Consider the following 19,868-nt stretch of genomic DNA (forward strand, 5'->3'; position numbering starts at 1 on the left):
AGTATTGGGTACATAGCAAATACTCAATAAATATTTGTAGAGATTATTTAAATGTATTAAACAAGAGAAATTTATTTCCTGCCCCTACTTTCTTCTCTTATCTTTAATTACCCAGATATAAGAACCAAAGCTATACAAATCTCAGTTCCCAGCAAATTTTAGGGAACTTGCCACCAAAAAAATTTTTCCCTTAAAAAGAACAGGGTCTCAAGCTTCTTTTAAAAATTCTCTTCATTTTTACCAGGACTAACTCAAAGTTCACCATGCTAATTGTTCCAAGGACAACTAAAGAGACCATATTTTAAATATTTAACAATCAGTCATCAAAAGGGCAAGCTCTCTAAATTGCTTTTGCTAGTATAGTTAGTTGAGTTTTACATTGAGCCACCCCTATCCCTTTGCTAGGGCCACCCTCATAATCTCATAACAGAAATCTTTTTGTAAAATTGTTTGCAAGTCTCCTGATATACTGAAATAAACTTACCTACTCCTTAAGATTTGACCCTGGCCTTGTTAACACAACTATCTTATCAAGTGAATGAGTACTGACAGGATACTGTAATATATGAACAGTACAGACATAACAAGGGGAAAAAAAATTGTTGGGGAAAAGCACAGATAACATAGCAATGGATGAAAGGGTGCTTGGTCTTACTGCTATTTTGTATCTTGCCAAGAAATCTCTAATGCTACAATGTTGAAAGCAAATCGATATTTCAATTTATGTTTCAGTGTTTTTATGTATTTTTTTACTTCTATCACATTCCTGGCATTATAATTTCCCTCTGGTTGAGAAAGGTTGGGTTGTTGAAGTTACACTGCAAGGAAAAAGGGGCAGGCTGGATGCTCCAATCATAATGGATAAAGAATTTAGACATTTCAGTATCCTAAGACACAGAAGACTGCCCCACCACGAGCTTTCTTTCTTTCTAATTTGATGGCCCTGTCATCAGCACCCTAATGCTACCAATGGAAAGGATCATGCACTAAATAATCTGATGCCTTAGGCCATATCTTCTTTCCCTCCCAAAGGAAAATACAAGGAGGTATTGCACCGCATCAACTCATTCCTCAAAACCTTAGGGAGACAAGAAGATTTTGGTTTCAAGATTTAAAAAAAAAAAAAAGTGAAGCCAAAAAGTTAAATAGTTTGTCCAATATCATACTACCAATTAGTGACAAAGTCAGAATTACAGTCCACCTTCACATAGACTGGCAACTGGGGGTACAGTGGCACCCACTCTGATTCTCTGTAGAAACGGGAGGATACCACGGAAGACTTAGGCTCTGAAGTCACACTCCAGTTGGCATGCCACTCCCAGGCCTTCCTTGCTGTGTAGCCTGAAGTTAAATTATTTAAACCTCAGTGAGTCTCATCTATGAAATAAACCGGGAGGAGACACTAACTAATATCAGAGGATTCTTCCGAAGTGTAAGCTAATATAAAGATTTTCTAGTAGAGTACCTGTCACATAATAAATGTGAAAGTGTAAAAATGATCACTCAGGATTGAACCAAAAAATTTAAGAAAAATATCCTACTCACAGTATCAGCCTATATCATAACTTACTTAATAGAGAGCAAAACAAGCACAGCAACCAAAACCCACCAGTTAAGAACAAGTCAGGACCTTCCACTTTAGTCTTTCAACTATCACATCTCCAATAATACTGACTTCTTCAGAAGTTTTTGCAAAATTTACATACAAGGGAAAAAAACAACACTCCAGACTAGATTTCTATATTATTTTAGTGTATATTATATTCAGGCAATATTATTATCAACAGCCTACAAAATGTCCATCCAAAGGCATAGCTGGTTAACATTTCTATTTCAAAAACTTATGTGCTTTTCTTGCCATAAAAATTACAAAATCTTTAATTTCATAACATCATAATGAGATTAGGACACAACAGATTTAAGGCGTATTTGTACAGCACTGGAATTTTTATAAACCTCCAGATTAGATTAGGCAGAAAGAACAAGAGTATATTAACTGACCTCCAAAACAAATCTGCAAGAAATATGCCTGCAGGAAAAGCAAACAGCACTTGACAACTTGAAAACCGCTACTGAAAGTGTTACACACTTTGTCCACCAAGGGCAGTGTTGTCTCACTGGTAACAACTGCAGGAACAATTAAGAACTCAGGAATAAAATTCTGTATTTTCAAAAAATTTCTTTCCAAGCTTTCGGGGGAAAAAATATCTACTCATTGAAGGAAAAACCTAGACATCTGCCACTACATATCTGTAATTAGGTTAAAATGATATCATAAAAGATGGTCCAGTTTTCAAAATCATTTTGTGCCTATGAATTAATCAAACCTCTAGATATAGTATTATCTTACAAGGAACAAAGACTCACCATGCTCAGTTCCACCTAGCCAAGCTCGCTGCAGTTCTGAGCAGTCCCTCATCCTCACACTATAAAGCTCAAGAAGGTAGTGGACAGTGGCAGGTGGAATAGTGTTCCATCACATATTTTAAACCCTTTCATGATGCTTAGGGCATACTAGTCCTTGTATTAAATATCTACCCCACCATACCCATAAAAATATTCTCACTTAGCAGTAAATATACCCATAATTTTAACTTGAGAGATTCAGTCACTACCCTGTCTCAGTGACAAAAGCCCAGTGTGGGCACAGAATACAAGGACAACTTTTAGAGGTCATTTCAGGAAAACAGCAACCATCCACCCTGAGTGATTTTTTTTTTTAAGATTTTATTTATTTATTTGACACAGAGACAGCCAGCGAGAGAGGAAACACAAGCAGGGGGAGTGGGAGAGGAAGAAGCAGGCTCCCAGCAGAGGAGCCCGATGTGGGGCTCGATCCCAGAATGCCAGGATCACGCCCTGAGCCGAAGGCAGACGCTCAACGACTGAGCCACCCAGGCGCCCCAACCCTGAGTGATTTTTAACAAGTCATAAGATCATGAGGCTTAATCTAAACAACTTTACACATACACACGTACACATCTGATATACAGAGCTGTCTATACACACACACACACACACACACACACACACACACTTCTCTATTTTATTGCATTCAGTTAACTCTTAATTTCTAGACACTTCAGTCTTGATCTTAGTAGATTCATGTATGGCATGAATTACTCCTTATTAAAATTCTTTCTCTCTTGTTTCCCAAATAGCTTTCTGTTCTGATTTTCCTTTAAACACCACTCTCTCAGCCTGCCCTTTAATTTTTTTTTCTTCAAAGTGCCATCTTTTCATTTTGCACATGCTTCCTGGACAATCCTATCCACTTCCGAAACCTCTTTTCTTCTCTCTGACCTGCATGCCCCCTGCCCATCGGGTGTCTCCACCTGAGTGTGCCACAGGCATCTCAAACTCAACATGTCCAAACGGCACCGTTCTTTTTCTTACCCCACATCTGCTCCTCCTTCGAAATGGCGCCTTGTTGAAAGGCACCACCATCTATGCAGCCACCCAAGTAGAGGCCACTCAGGGCCTCCCTCTTCTTCCTTTCCACATCCACTCAGCTGCCAGCGGGGACACCTCACTGTCTCTGCAGGAAGCCTCTTCTCTCTGGTCTCCGCTGCCCCAGTCCCTTCCTCCTCACAAGTCCCTTGCATTCCTGCATGACTCTGGAGCAGAGGCTCTGGTGGTTTAACCCCCTGACCCCATTCGTCCTCCTCCCTTTCTAACAGAACTCCCAATTTTTAGCTGGGCACATGGCCACTTGGAATAAAGATTATGTTTTCGGCCTTTCCCTTGTAGCTACGGCACCACATTATAAACAATGAGCTCTAACTGAAAGTGCTGTGGTCCTGTCCCCCAAATATCTTTAAATTACATAAAGCACATGTCCCTCTGCCATTCCAGCGCTCCTCCTGCACCTTCCAGCTCTAAAAGAATATGGCAGAGCCCAGGCAGCCCCATCAGAAGGTGAGAAATGTTCAAAGGATAGCAGACCGAAGAGTCCAAAGGACTCATGGAATCAGCATCTGAGCTCTAAATCATCAGTCTGGATTCCTTCCACGGAAGAGAAGAGTAACCTTTCATTTGGCTAAGCCACTAGTGTGTGTGTGTTCATGTGTTTGTGTGTGCGTGTACCTTCCTTAACACGGTACACTGCCTCCAATCTCACCTTTCCGTAACTGCAATCCAATCTCTACACTACTTCTTATAAATCCCAAGTGTGAAAAATCAGTCCATGATTTTTAAAAAACCCATACTATATATACTCCTTAGCATGGCGTATAAGACAGTTTACAGCCTGGCCCTTGCCTGCCCCAGGCCTTCTCCCTCATTCCTCCTGTGTTGACACCAGTTGCTCTGAACAAGCCACAGTGTTCACAGTAACACATCCTTACATACGCTCTTCCCCCTGTTGGAAACATCTTTCTTCCCAGCACCCACTCCACCTGACCCTCAAAAACCCTGCTCAGATAATCAGCCTCTCCTAGAACCAGTCAATCTTAGGTGTGCTTCCAATCACCTCCCAAACCCACTGTTCTTCCTTCCACTAGCAAGTAGCGTATTGTGTTAGAATCATGGTATTATTCGTCTGTTTCCCCCACCGGATTTTAGTCAGACTCCAGGCTTCATTTCTGTATCTCCCGGCTAGCAACTATAGATTATTTATTATATGTTGAAAAAGATAATACCCAGAAGTGCCTTTACTTGCCTTGAAGGACGTTTTTGGCGTCTGGTACCTGACACAAATGGAAATCCAGGCTTCCTGATTCTTCGCCCAGACTATTTCCAGTACATCAGCATTTCCCCAACTGTGTTCCAATAACATCCACGTAGGGAAGTTAATAATGTTACTAACATGTGGGTTTCCAGCCACTCCAGACGACTTTCAGTTCCACTAACCTGTCAAAGTCCTTCCACCCTGTCTCCCACCCTGCTGGCTACTTTCTGCCTGGAAGCTCTTCTCCCTCAGCCTCACCCTCCGTCCGGATCCCACCCTCCATCCCTGTGCCCCCGTCACCAGCCCCTAGCGGGAGAGGACTATGTCTTCTCCCAACACTTTTAACAATCCTCTAAACTTTGTCTGAACATTATCCTGAAACTCATGAGTCTCTACAATTTCCTTTATTCTTTCTAAAAATAGAGGTTTTGCCTCTCGAAATTCTTGAGCACTTGCCCTCTCTTTCTGTTTTTCCAAGATTACCTAGAGGGGGTCTGCACTTTATGTGTGACTCTGCTCAGCCTCTCAGGACACAATCCCTCACAGCTGAAATTCATGTGAGAGGAGCAAGCTGAGCTCTTCCTGGGCTTTTGCTCCCCAACACTGTTTGCTCTACCATTTCCAACAAGGCAACCGCTCTCCGTGATAGGACAAACCCAATCAAGCAGGGGTTTCGTATCTCCACGTTATCTCAGAAATCTCTTAGCATGACCTCCCGCACCCTTAGAAAGGTGGGTCACCTTTCGTTGTCCTCCCGTCAGAGGCCACATAGTTACTGCACTCACCCTCAAGAGCAGGACCGCTCACAGGGCAATCCGAGAATACCTGGGTCGGAATCATCCAGGCATTCACTATAGTACTAGATGTTCGGGTCACACACCAAAATCAGGATTACTGGGGTGCAGTTCAAGAATCCAAACTGTTTTTTCAGCTTTACTGAGATATAACGGACAGTAAAATTATAAGATTTTAAAGCGTACAAGATGATATTTGATATATGTATGCACTGTGAAAGGAAGTATTTGAGTTTTTAACGAGCATTCTAAGCATCCAGGGTGTCAATATATCTGCAAGGCAGGACAGGGATGGACAAAACAGGGGCCTAGGAATCCCCAGAAACTGTCACCTGAAGCCTGAAGCAGCTTCATTTATCCGAAATGTATAATACAAAGAATATCACCTAAGTTTGTCATGAAGTGGGAAAGGTGTGTAGAGTTCCTAGAATTTACAGAGAACTTTTTTTTTTTTTTTAAGATTTTTTATTTATTTATGTGACAGAGAGACAGACAGCGAGAGAGGGAACACAAGCAGGGGGAGTGGGAGAGGAAGAAGCAGGCTCCTAGCCGAGGAGCCCGATGTGGGACTCGATCCCGGAATGCCGGGATCACGCCCTGAGCCGAAGGCAGACGCTTAACGACTGCGCTACCCAGGCGCCCCACAGAGGACTATTAAATTAGTTTTTCTAGGGGTGATTCATAATGGTCATTTTCAAAACTTCCACAGGGCAATCTGATGTGCTTAAGAACCACTGCTTTAAAATAGCAACTCTCGGGGTGCCAGGGTGGCACAGTCGGGTAAGTGGCCCACTCTTGATTTTGGCTCAGGTCATGATCTCAGGGTCTCAAGATCCAGCCCCGCAGGGGGCTCTGAGCTCACTGCAGAGTCTGCTTGAGATTCTCTCCCTCCCCCTCTCCCTTCTCCCCTTCCTCCCCAGCCCCTCCCCCGGTGTTCTCGCTCTCAAATAAATAAAATCTAAAAAAACAGCAATTCTCAACTTTTTAAGATCAAAAATGCCTTTGATTTTATAACAAATATTTTATAATCCCTCCTTTATTATTGTGAAGGACATTCAAAAATAATATAACCTGCCTAAATATAAAATTCAAAATAATCAATAATTTCTGGAATGTGGTACATTCAGCAGTTTACTAAATGCAATACAAAAAATTAAAATGATTTTCATTATGTAAATGTTAGGTTAGCCGGATGCTTGCTTGCACCTAAACACAGAGTCACCCGGATGGCAAGCTCACGCACAGGTAACAGTGTGTGGAACTGATGACTCAACAGCATGAACACCACCTGTGGGACATGGTATTTTGAAATGCTGAACAATTTTTAGTAACCTTCCAAACTAAGTAAAATCTTCCCTTGGTTTACAGGATAGTTATAGTCCTAGAAGATGCAGTGGTATTTAAAATAATGCAAAAAAACATTTTGTTTAGACGTCCTAAGTCCAGGGGCACCTGGGTGACTCAGTCACTTAAACATCTGCCTTCAGCTCAGGTCATGATTCCCAGGATCCTGGGACTGAGCCCCACATCAGGGAGCCTGCTACTCCCTCTCCATCTGCCTGCATTCTGCCTTCTTATGCTCGCTCTCTCTCTCTGTGTCAAATGAATAAAAATCTTTAAAAATAAACAAATAAATAAAATCTTCAAAAAAACCATGTCCTAAGTCCAGATCATTAGAAACATGTTTTTTGCTCCAACATGAATGTCCAGGACATTCCCAGCCATGCAGCACGTGGAAAGATTTTTCCTTGCGCAGTACTATCCCAAGCGCTATAAGGTGCCTACCATCCCTGGTCTTCCCCATGAAAGGTCAGGAGCCAACCTTCATCCCCTATCATTGTGACAATTAAAAACATCCCCACACGTTTCCAAAACCACCGCCTTAACATAACAATTCAACCTCCTCAAGCAATAAGAACAGAGGCAGCTGTATCAGGCTACAATATTATTCTCCCTCGTACTACCGTCTTACACGATAGTAACTCCAGAATCTCTACCTCAATCCACCTGTACAACAATGTTTTCCAAAGCAAATATTTACACAAATACTAGCAAAACTGAAATTGCTGATGAAATCCCACAGGAATGGACAAATATCACAGATATGAGAAAACTTCTTCATAAATTCTTTAAAAACTAATGCACACTATTTTTTACAATCAAATCACGTTTTCCTGTTGACCTTTCTTTTTAATTTCAGAGATGTCTTCTTATTTATCTGAATGTCTATAAAATATATCCACAACCTTAGTTCAAATGTTTTACTCCTTTTAGTATTAAAATGACTTATATATAGCTCAAGTAATTACCTTTTTAAATACAGTAATTCTTCTAAGTTTTTATTTAAATTCCAGCTAGTTAACATGCAGTGTAATATCAGTTTCAGGTGTACAATATAGTGATTCACTTCCATACACTATCCTCTGCTCATCACAAGCACCGTCCTTAATCCTCATCCCCTATTTCACCCACCCCCCACCCACCTCCCTCTGGGAACCATCAGTTTGTTCTCTATAGTTAAGACTGTTTTTTAGTTTTCCTCTCTCTTTTTTTCCCTTTGCTTGTTTATTTTTTAAATTCCATATATGAATGAAATCATATGGTATTTGTCTTTCTCTGACTGACTTATTTTGCTTAGAATAAGACTCTAGCTCCATCCAAGTCATTGCAAATGGCAAGATTTCATATTTTTTATGGCTGAGTCATATTCCTGTGTGTGTGTGTGTGTGTGTGTTTGTGTGTACACCACTTTTTTTTTATCTGTTCATCAGTCAATGGACACTTGGGCTATTTCATAATTTGGCTATTATACCAATGCTGCTATGAACATTGGGGTGTGGGTATCCCTTTGAATTAGTTTTTTTTTTTTTTTAGTGAATATAAATCCTGAATTTAATTTTTTAATTTTTTTGCATTTTTTTTAAAGTTCCATGGTTCATTACTTGCGCATAACACCCAGTGCACCATGCAATACGTGAATTAGTATTTTTTTTTAGATTTTATTTATTTATTTGAGAGAGAGAGTGAGAAAGAGAGCAAAGCTGGGGGGAGAGGCAGAGGGAGAAGGAGACTCCCTGATGAGCAGTGATGACCCTGGGATCATGACCTGAGCCGAAGGCAGATGCTTAACTGACTGAGCCACCCAGACGCCCGATGAGTATTTTTAATACGGTAGTTCTTAAGCCTGTGTGTGTACCATAGCCATCACCTGGAGAGCTATTTAAAAATTCAGAGATGCCTGAGCGCCTTGCCCACAGATTCTGACTACATAGGCCTGAAAAGGTGGGGCCCAGGAATCTATTCTCTTTGAAAGGTCTACAGGTGATTTTCATGCTGGCCGAGCCAGATCCAGTTTTGTGCCTCCTGAAAGTTACACAATTTGGGGTGCTCTCTTTAAAAGAAGAAAAAACTGCAACATCTCTCAAGGCCTTGGAAAAGTGCTGTGTGTTAGCTTCCTGGCATATCCACTGCCGGACGCTAATCAGGGCTGCAAACGATGATGTAATGAATCATTACTACAAAACGTGACTGAACGGGGGAAGTCTTACACTAGTATGACTTTGAAGCAGAGACCATTAGCCCAAAATGCCTACAAGCTTCAGGAGATAACACACAGAAAGCAGGCAACGTCGGAGACAACACAAGAGGGGTGGTGACTGGCAAACCTGAGCTCCAAAGGTGCCCGCCGCCATTTAGCGTCAGGGCCACCGCAGCGCTGCAGTCTCAGAGTTTTAACAGAAGGCTGAAATCTGGGTTTTTATTAGGAAATCTCCCAAATTTTAAAAGTTAGCTCAATTTTTAAATAAAACATTGGCTAAGCTAAATAAAACATGAGTGAAAGATGGCAGTATATAACCTCTGCTTTAGAAAATAAAGGGAAAAAGACACCTTCTACCTAAAAATAAAAGAAAACTTAATATTAGACAGTTGATTTAAGGAAGATGAAGGGAGATTCTGCTAAAGGCATACTTTGATCCATCTCAAGGACCCAAATTTACTCTAAAATATCCTAACAGCACTCAAAGAGTTCTATAAGTCAAGAAAAGACTCTCTAATACAAAACACACAGAGAGGAAAATCCTTAAAAATGAATCCTTAGTGACTAATAAGTACGTGAAAAAAGTTTGACCTCAACTACATTTGGTGCCTTACGTTTAGCAAAGTAAAAGCTCTTTTCTAAATCACTAAGTTGTGTACCTGACACTAATGTAACATTATGTGTCAACTATATTTCAATTAAAAAAAAAAAGGGGGGGGCGCCTGGGTGGCACAGCGGTTAAGCGTCTGCCTTCGGCTCAGGGCGTGATCCCGGCGTTCTGGGATCGAGCCCCACATCAGGCTCCTCCGCTATGAGCCTGCTTCTTCCTCTCCCACTCCCACTGCTTGTGTTCCCTCTCTCGCTGGCTGTCTCTATCTCTGTCGAATAAATAAATAAAATCTTTAAAAAAAAAAAAAAAAACAACTCTTTTCCAATTGAGAGGTATTGCTCTAAAGGTGATCATATCCCACTCTCAGAAGAGTCAAATCCTGTTCAGCTTTTCAATAGGTGCTTTAAACAAAATACAAAGAACACTGGTTCAAAAAAACGGATCTCCTAGGCAAAATTAAAATACTGTACTGAGTAGACAGGAGGAGTAAGCTCCGCAACACGCCCTCCACACTGATTTTTGCAACACTCCTTAGCTCCGTCAGTCTAAGAGACACCAGGCAGCTCTGAGGAGGCAGCTGAGGCTATCTGTATACAGTCCAATGTGCACATGTGTGGACCACGCAAGTAGAAGACGGAAGCACTGGATTATCATCACCCAAAACCCCAGCTGAAGAGACAGTTTACAGTCACTTCCTGGCCCACTTTGCCAAGCCGAACCAGACCACTAAAAACTACTGTCTATCAAGCAGGGTCTGTGGAATAGCTTAAAAAAACAGAGGCCATCTGGCCATCTGGACAATTTAATAAGGGCAAAGGACTGGCAAGCTAGTGTAATATATGCTTGTGTATCATACTGTAAAATCATTTTTCTGCTTCCCATCATGGGTGGGAAGGAGACTGGAAGTGGAAAGGAAGGAGTAAACTAAATAAAAAGTGCCAGAGACAGAGGATTTACCAAAGGACTAGGCATAAAATTATATATCAACCTGTGATGAAGACAAGAAAATAAAACAACAGAAGACCCTAGAATTAGTGGATTTGTCATTTGTTACTTTGTACATTTGTGGTTTTCTATACCAACCCACATTTTTCCTAAAGCAACGTCTCCTAGCTTTCTTGCATCCCAAGGCCAGATGCAAAGATCAGGAAAGAACATGAATAGGGTGTTAAGCTGCAGTGCTACTTTGTTTGCATCCTGCTCTCCAGGAATTCTGCGTATGGGGAGGTGTCAACACACATCAGTCAGACGCTCTACATTTACCCAATACCTCCCATCATTAAAAATTACTCAGCTTCTTCCTCACACCATAAGCAAAAAGTAACACAATCACAGGCCTAAATCTAAGAGTTAGGACTATAAAATTTAGAAGACAATATTAGGAGTAAATCTTCTTGATCTTGGATTAGGCACAAGCTTCTTAGATATGATACCAAAAGCACAAGCAACAAAAGAATAGATAAACTGGACTTGATAAAAATTTTAAAATTTTGTGCTGCAAATGATACCATCAAGAAAGTAAAGACAATCCATAAAATGCAAGAAAATATTTTCAAATAATGTACCTCTCCTTTTCTAAGTCCTATTAAAATGAAAACAAATTTCAAAAGAAAATAAATTTCTTAACGATGCTGAGAAAAAGAGGAACATTATTAAGCCAGAAATTTTAATGAGTTTGTCAGACTGAAAGGGATGGATGGGGTTTTAATCACAGACAAAATAAAGCAGAAATCACAACCAAAACCTAATCAAGAAGGCTTCAGATACCCTAATGGTAAAGTCACAAAGAAGCTAAAAGCCCAGGGTTGACAGGTGTCCACACCTAGAATGGGAAGCAGAATAGATGTCACTGTGATTAACTGAAGAATTAGCTACAGAACAGCTTCCTATGTTGGTCCCTCTCCCAATATCCTCCCTACCTAGAGGCTTGCTGACATCAAAGCACTTAGCTTGAATATAACAGGCAGCACACCAACCTACCCTGTACCAGTCCACAAATCTCAACTCACCAAGATTCTTCTCAGCCCTTCTCTATTTACAAGGAAGAGGCCTGCTGGGGATGCACTCAACACACAGAGAGAAATTCTAGCTACCTATAGTTGGGAACTCACTCTTTATTCATGTGTATGAATGGAGAAAAAACAACCACCCCAACAGACATTTGAGGAAAAACAGTGGCTTCCAAGAGAAGCTCCCAGATTGAATAAAACAGAACTGACCCTGGATGAAATAGAAATTACAAAAACAGAAGGTAATCTTAGTAAAACAATTCTAACAAATTCTTTAGAGAGATTAGATATAACAATGCATACATATAAGAACAGATTAAAATGAAAACTGAGTGATCAGAGAATGGGAAAGAACTTTTGAAATTATAAATAGAATTATCAAAGTGAAACTTCTATTAGAAAGAAGATAATATTTTAAAATAGGACAGAAAAATTAAGAGACATTGATGATTAATCTATATTTATTCACTGTAAGTTATATTTGGTTCTTGTTCAAATATGTATGTCCAATTTCACACTTTCCTCTTTCATCACAATGGTATCTTTTCCCTCTTTTATCTTTTAAACAAACGAATTTTACAATTTCAAAATATTCTGTCTCTAGTTCTTTAGGTCTTGGTTCCCTATTTGTTGTGAATGTTTACTTCCCCTCCTTCCATGCAAATTACTTCCTTTTTGCAATTTATAGCATTTTATTGTGAGCTGATCAATGTTATGGATTCCTGATTTATTTATTCATATGAGAGTTTTCTATATCCTGAGCTGTGAAACGATCCCTCAGTGGTTTTGCATTTACTTTGACAATAATTTGTGGTTTTCCCTAGTCTGTGAAACTGAAAACTAAAGGATACCTCATTTAAAATGGAGTGGGGAGGCCAGAAGGGGAGCTCTCATGCCCTACCACTGGTCAGCTGCAGAAGCCAACAGGAAGGGAAGTATTATTGTGCTTTCCCAACAGGAAGAAGCCTACTTCACAATTCCAGCAGGAGAAAGGAAGAATTTCTCATTGGCCAGCAATAAGCTCAACCATTAATACCAAGACTCAACAAATGAGAAACTGTCACTAAACTCTCGCTTTTTTTCAACAGACTTCTGTTCGAAGCAGAAGTCCCAACTTTCTTTCCCTCTATAAAGTAAGGTTCCTCTCCTTTGATCTTTGGACTTCTATGTTTTGCCACAGTTTGCGTGTCCCAAACTGCAATTCCTCTGCTACTCCTGAATAAACTGATTTTGCTGATAAAATAACTGGCTCTTTTACTTTTAAGGTCAACAAGTCCAACACCAGTTTTGTGTCAATTTCTAGATATCATGTGAAGATACACTTGGATCTCTACCCCATCTGTGCTGCAGCCTTGGGTTTCAGTTCCACATCCCTCAGAGCTCTGGAAAATCAGTATATCCCAATCCCCCTTATCTGCTCCCAGACCTCCACCTCATTCTAAAGCTCTAAACTATGTACCTTGGAGAAGTTCTTTAATATTTCTGAAGTGCATTTCTTCACCTACGTATCTTAAAAATTAGTTTATAAATCAATAAAGAACATAGGAGTAAGATTTTGCCAACTTCTAAGAGTTAATATAAGTTAATTCCCCTTCTTAGTATCCCACAGTCCTTTTTACTTCCTCACATACCTCCGCAAGTCACTTTTCTCCCTATAAGTTGAGGACCAGAGTCTTATTCTTCTTCAAAGACTTTCTCAAGCATTTCTTCCTATCAGATTTTGATAAAAGAGAGACCAACCGACCATGGTCATTTGATACTGCCTTACAAACACTTCAAAAAACATACTTTCCCAAATGAAGCCGCCCTTCTGTTAAAGTATACTTTATCTGACTAGTTTAGAAAAGCCATGCTGGTCATCTAAGTGTGGCAATCTAAAGAGGAAAAGTGTGGTAAGCAGAAGTCTGAAAGGCATTGTCACCACACACTAATTAATACAGGCCTGATGGTTAACCCCAGGTGAGGCTCCCATGATACCTCTTTCTATCTCTTTGAAGTTCACTGCAGCTCCAAGCATATTACAACAGCTGACTGGAATGGAAGAGAACCTACCTCTGGTGACTCACAGCCTCATTAAGTCACAGCACAACTGATGTCACACATAGCCCAGAGGCTCTCAAGAAGCACCCGCTACTGCTCTAGCCCTTGAGAAGCTCCTGAAAACTGCAGCTCCCAGAAAGTAAGGTGAACACAGAAACCAGAGAAGCACAGTCATTGCTTTCCTTTCACTATATTGATGAACAGATAATGAGAATCTAGGTCTTAATTCCAAGCCAAGGGATTCTTCCTACTATTCACATGTTCTCTTGTATGCCATCCAAAATCCTAAGCCTTGTAACTGATTCAAAACCCTGCAATAAGCTATAGTTTGCAAATAATCTTGACTTGTTTTCCCTAGAACCTCCCACCTCCAACTCCTGTTAAGTCCCTGCTCAGTGGCAAAGTCTAAGCCTTCTCTCCCTGTAGCAGTGACACTTTCCTTGACTGGGGATCATGAACCAAGTCACCTCCTGATCTGATGGTCACCCCACAGATGATGGCCCCCGAGTATTACTGGAGATGCATCCATTTCTCCAGCCAGCTGTTTCTGGAGCACCTAGTTTAAATCACTTATCTAATTCACCTTTTTTTTTTTTTTTTTTAGGAAAAAAAAACCTTTGCGGGAAGAGGTATGTCTATCAACCTTTGAGGGAAGAGGTATGTCTATCAATCAAATTCAAATAAAAACTGTCCTATTCTCTCTACTACCTTACCCTACGGTATTCTGAATTTGGGCAGTGTTTTGATGACAGATGACTAGTCTATGTAAAGAAACTTCAATAGTGTTTTTAAAATGAAAAAATATGCCATAATTTTTTGTAAAGATATGAAAAGATATGTAAAGCTATGAAAAGAAAAAGACATGAAAAATATATAAACATGCATCTTACAACCCTCCTGTGGTAAGCAACAGCTTCTGCTGCTCTATTCCAATTTCCAGATCAATCCATCTTGATTTGCCACTTCCTTTTGCACACCTGGATAATGAACAAATTCTTTACCTTGCCTTAAAGGCCCTACATGATTTTGCTCCTTTTCAAATGATTATTTTGCTAAACTTATCTCTCACTGGTATACTTTGTTAACCAACCAGGCTAGTCTCCTTCCTGTCCTTCAAGCAATTTTTATTTTCTGCCACCATACCCTTGTTCATACGATTCCCTCCAATCTGAAATGCCCTCTCCAAAAATCCTACTAATCAGAACACTAGTCATCCTTTATGAAAAAGTTCAACTTCTACGTCCTCCATGAGGTCACAGCTGAAAATGATTACGCTCTCCCTCTAGTCACTTACGGATCTATTTCTCCGTGACCAAATAAGCTCCTAAAGGGAAAGAACTATACCTGTTCTTCTTTGCACCCTCACAGTGGTCAGTACAGGTGACTATACACAGTAAGTGTTCTTTAAACATATTTATTCAATAAATGCACACATACTTTCACACCTGCCGAACAACATCACACTAGAAACAAATAATACTAACCATTTTTACCAAGGCAAATAAAAACAGGTTTAAAATGTCATTGTAATTTGCCTCAGGTATACAGGTATACTCAAAACCTATAAGGAAGGAAGAACCCCTCTCACCTACCAAGTCAGAGAACTATGTAGACATTTGATATTATCTCTACATAGTGAAGTAAAAATCATTTTTTATCGAAGTCCAAAAATAGCTTAATCAGCACAAAATCACAATGTGACATGCAAAGTTAAAGCTATGTCAAAAAAGAGGGGTTTTGTTTGTTTGTTTGTTTGTTTTTTTAAGATTTTATTTATTTATTTGACAGAGATAGAGACAGCCAGCGAGAGAGGGAACACAAGCAGGGGGAGTGGGAGAGGAAGAAGCAGGCTCCCAGCGGTGGAGCCTGATGCGGGGCTTGATCCCATAACGCCAGGATCACGCCCTGAGCCGAAGGCAGACGCTTAACGACTGAGCCACCCAGGCGCCCCCCAAAAAGAGTTTTAAATAGTCTTAGGTGAATCAGTATTCCCTGTCTGAGAAATAATGAATAGATGATTTAGTGCCCCAAACCTCAAGCCCAGAAATAGTTAGGTATTTATGCTGAATGTTAAATAGCAAATTGGGGCACTCTAATAAAAGCAGAATGATTTTTAAAAAATAATCAAGCTGGTTTACACTTCATTAAGAGTCCTCAACTACTGAAATAGCTAATAAGCATTCATTATTAAGGTAAAAGAAATTCTTGCATAGCTGCATATGCGCTACATTCTTGCTATCCCCAAATATTATGAGGTCCATCCATATAAGTCAAAAATGCAGTTATTAGTTGATTTTTTTCCAACTGAACAACGGCTACATTAGATCAGATTTCTTGTCTACCCAAAACAAAAATCAGCGTCAGAGAGTGACAGAATCAGGAAAGTCAGGACTGTACTTCAAAGGTCAGGGACACAGTGATGATGACGATGATGATTACAATAAATCATACCATCAGAAACACTTTATGCACTTATTACATGCCACATGTGGCTCTCAGATCTTTATATATGTCAATTTACTTAAAACGTTAAGAGAACTCTGACTTGTGTGTGACTAGTTTATTTATAACATGTATAATCCCATTTTACAGGTGACAGCACTAAGGCAAGGTTACAAACCTCATAAACTACAAGGCCAGGATTCAAATGCAGAAAGTCTAGCTCCAGAGCCCAGGCTCCTAACTGCAGTATCCCTTTCCTAGCTAATTCCCAAGGCACATTAATATCCCCTTTATCACCTACTGAGTACTTCTCCACCCTCCTTGCTGCCTTCCTCCTCTTTGAAGCCTGCTTGCTTTACTCTTCAAAACAAACTTTCTAATATTGGACGTGACTCTTGTAGCCTGTTCTGGGTAATTTCAAATCAGTTCTTGGTTTGAAGAAGTCTCAGTTTCTGAGATACGAAATTCCAGTAGCACTTCACACCTGTTATCTGAAGGAGGAGGGTCAGGAAACACTTACTAGTATCTGGAGGTTTCTCTTCAGATCTGCCAAATAAGAACTCGTATTTGGCCTTGGCAACACTCTGGGAATGCACTGATGGACTGTTAACCCAAACAAATGTCTCTGCCTGCAAAATTAAAACATAACAAAGACATCATTTAAAACATATCATAAAAAAATACATCATAAAGCAAAACAACCACAAGAGAATGGTTAGGCAATAATGACATATCTAATTGACAGAATGCTACACAGTCATTAAAAATGAAACATGAAAAATATAACACAACAAAAAGCAAAATATAAGATGATCACTGCAAGATTACAATTATATAGAAAAATAAACATACATCTATAGGGGAATAAGAAAAATATGAAAACTTTGGCTTGATGGGATGGCAGAACTGTGGTACAGTGTCTTCTTTTAATTAAAGTATAGTTGACATACAACATATTAGCTTCAGGTATACAACACACAGTGGTACAAAATGCTCACCATGATAAACATAGTTACCACCTGTCACCATACAAAGTTATTCCAACAATATTGGCTGTATATTCCCTATACTCTAACTTTCATCCCCATGACTTATTTTATAATTGGAAGTTTAACCTCTTAATCCCCTTCACCTACTTAGCCCATCCTCCCACCCCTCTAGCAACCACCAATTTGTTCTCTGCATTTACGTTCTCTGCACTTATCTCTATTTCTGGGCGTATGTGTTTGTCTGTTCACTGATTTTGTTTTTTAGATTCTACATGACTGAAATCACATGGCATTTGTCTTTGTCTGACTTATTTCACTTAGCATAATACGCTCTAGGTCCATCCATGTTGTTGTAAATGGCAAGCTTTCCATCCTTTTCATGGCTGAGTATTATTCCATTGTACATATATACATTTTCTTAATCCATTCATCTGTGGATGGGTACTTGGGTTGCTTCCATATCTTGGCTATTAGAAATAACACTGCAATAAACATAGGGTGCATATATCTTTTCAAATTCACGTTATTGTTTTCTTCTTCCACAGCTGAATTCCTGGATTACACAGTACTTCTATTTTTAATCTTTTGAGGAACCTCCATACTGTTTTCCATAGTCACTGCACCAATTTACATTCCCACCAACAGTGCATGAGGGTTCCCTTTTCTCTACATCCTCACTAACAACACTGCTATTTCTTGTCTTTTTTATAATAGTCATTAGCCATTCCATCTGTGGGAGGTGATGTCTCAGTTGTGATCTTAATCTGTACCTCTCTGATGATGAGTGATGCTGAACATCTTTTCACGTGTCTCTTGGCATCTGTAGGTCTTCTTTTGGAAAAATGTCTATTCAGGTGCTTTGCCCAATTTTTTATCAATTATTTGGTTTTTTTGGAGTTGAGTTATATGAGTTCTTTATATATTTTGGATATTAAGCCCTTATCAGATATATCATTTGCAAATATTTTCTCCCATTCAGTAGGTTTCCTTTTTGTTTTGTTGATGGTTTCTTTTGTTGTGCAGCTCTTTAGTTTGCTGTCCCAATAGTTGGGTTTTTGCTTTTGTTTCCCTTGCCTGAGGAGACAGATCCAGAAAAATACTGCTAAGGGCACTGTCCAAAAGCTGACTGCCTATGTTTTCTTTTAGGGGTTTTTTGGTTCCAGGTCATACATTTTGGCCTTCTATCCATTTTGAGTTTATTTTTGTGTATGGTGTAAGAAAGTGGTCCAGTTTCATTCTTTTGCATGTTGCTGTCCAGTCTTCCCAACACTATTTACTAAAGAGACGGTCTTTTCCCCAGTGCACATTCTTGCCTCCTTTGTCATAGATTTGTTGACCATATAAATGTGGGTTTATTTCTGGGCTATCTATCCTGTGCTATTGACCTACATGTCTATTTTTGTCCTAGGACCATACTGTTTTGAGTACTACAGCTTTGCAGTATATTCGGAAATCTGGGATTGTGATACCTCCAACTTTGCGCTTCTTTCTCAAGATTGCTTTGGCCATTCAGGGTCCTTTATGGTTCCATATAAATTTTAGGATTGTTTGTTCTAGTTCTGTGAAAAGTACTATTGGTATTTTGATAGGGATGCACTGAATCTGTAGACTGTTTTGGGTTAGTATGGACATTTTAACAACATTAATCCTTCCAGTCCATAAGTATGGTATATCTTTCCATTTATTTGTGTCATCTTCAATTTCTTTCATCAATGTCTTAAAGTTTTCAGAGTACAGGTCTTTCACTTCCTTGGTTAAATTTATTCCTAAGTATTTCATTCTTTTTGATGTTATTATAAATGGGATTGTTTTCCTAATTTCTCTTTCTGCTAATTCATTATTACTGTATAGAAACCAAACAGATTTTTGTATATTATTTTGGTATCCTGCAACCTGACTGAATTCATTTATCAGTTCTAATAGTTTTTTTAGTGGGCTCTTTAGGTCTTCTATATATCATACTATGTCATCTGCAAACAGTGACAGTTCTACTTCTTCTTACCAATTTGAATGTCTTTTATTTCTTTTTCTTGACTTACCACTGCAGCTAAGACTTCTAGTACTATGTTGAATAAAAGTGGTGAGAAGTGACATCCTTGTCTTGTTCCTAGTTGTAGAGAAAAAGCTTTTGGCTTTTCACCATGGAATATAATGTTAGCTATGGGTTGGTGGAATTTTTTAAATTAAATTTATGTTACTTTTCTGCAAATAGAAAACTGTATTTTATTTTTAGATGCATCATTTTCCAAATGATTGTCATTACCCCACGGTACAGAGCAGGAGTATTTGTGCATAGGTTCTACTAAATATGACAACAAAAAGTAGTCTTTCCCCAAAAGAGACCATATTTTTTATATAATCAGGAACACCACTCAGCCAAACAGGGGGCACAGAGTAGAAGTGCCATTCATTCCATTTATACTAACTGTCCTAAATTTAAGCATCAGTCCCAGTGTTCTTTGGAATGCCTTAAAATCCCCTATTTGAAAGAAAAGCTACAAAGGTAACTGTGAAAGTGGTTCAAATCATGATTCTGAATTCCTATGACCTTCTTCCTGGCTGCTTTAGGCAACTGACAAAAATCAGGAGTGCCTCCCTTCTCTGGCCTAGGATTAATTAAAAATAAGTAACAAGGCAGAAATTGGAAAACACAGAAATCTGACCTAGTTCATTCAAGCAGCTATTCTTCTGACACTTTACCCTGAAGTCAAAAATCAACCAGGATCCAGACACTGCCCTCACTGGTTTCCACCCTCTAATTATGAGACATCTTCTTT

The 19,868-nt window shown here is 39.4% G+C and overlaps 1 protein-coding gene across 7 annotated transcripts in view; it reads right to left on the bottom strand.

Annotated features, from left to right (window-relative positions):
* The window catches only part of PSD3 (pleckstrin and Sec7 domain containing 3), a 702,408-nt gene that overhangs the window by 447,329 nt on the left and 235,211 nt on the right, over positions 1-19,868 (bottom strand). For all 7 annotated transcript variants that reach the window (XM_044379268.3, XM_048226255.2, XM_044379274.3 and 4 more), the window contains one exon: positions 16,623-16,731. In XM_044379268.3, coding sequence (XP_044235203.2) covers positions 16,623-16,731 — 109 coding nt within the window. The remainder of the gene's footprint in view (positions 1-16,622; positions 16,732-19,868) is intronic.

The sequence above is a fragment of the Ursus arctos genome, unplaced genomic scaffold (genome assembly GCF_023065955.2).
Source record: "Ursus arctos isolate Adak ecotype North America unplaced genomic scaffold, UrsArc2.0 scaffold_27, whole genome shotgun sequence".
Lineage (NCBI taxonomy): Eukaryota > Metazoa > Chordata > Mammalia > Carnivora > Ursidae > Ursus > Ursus arctos.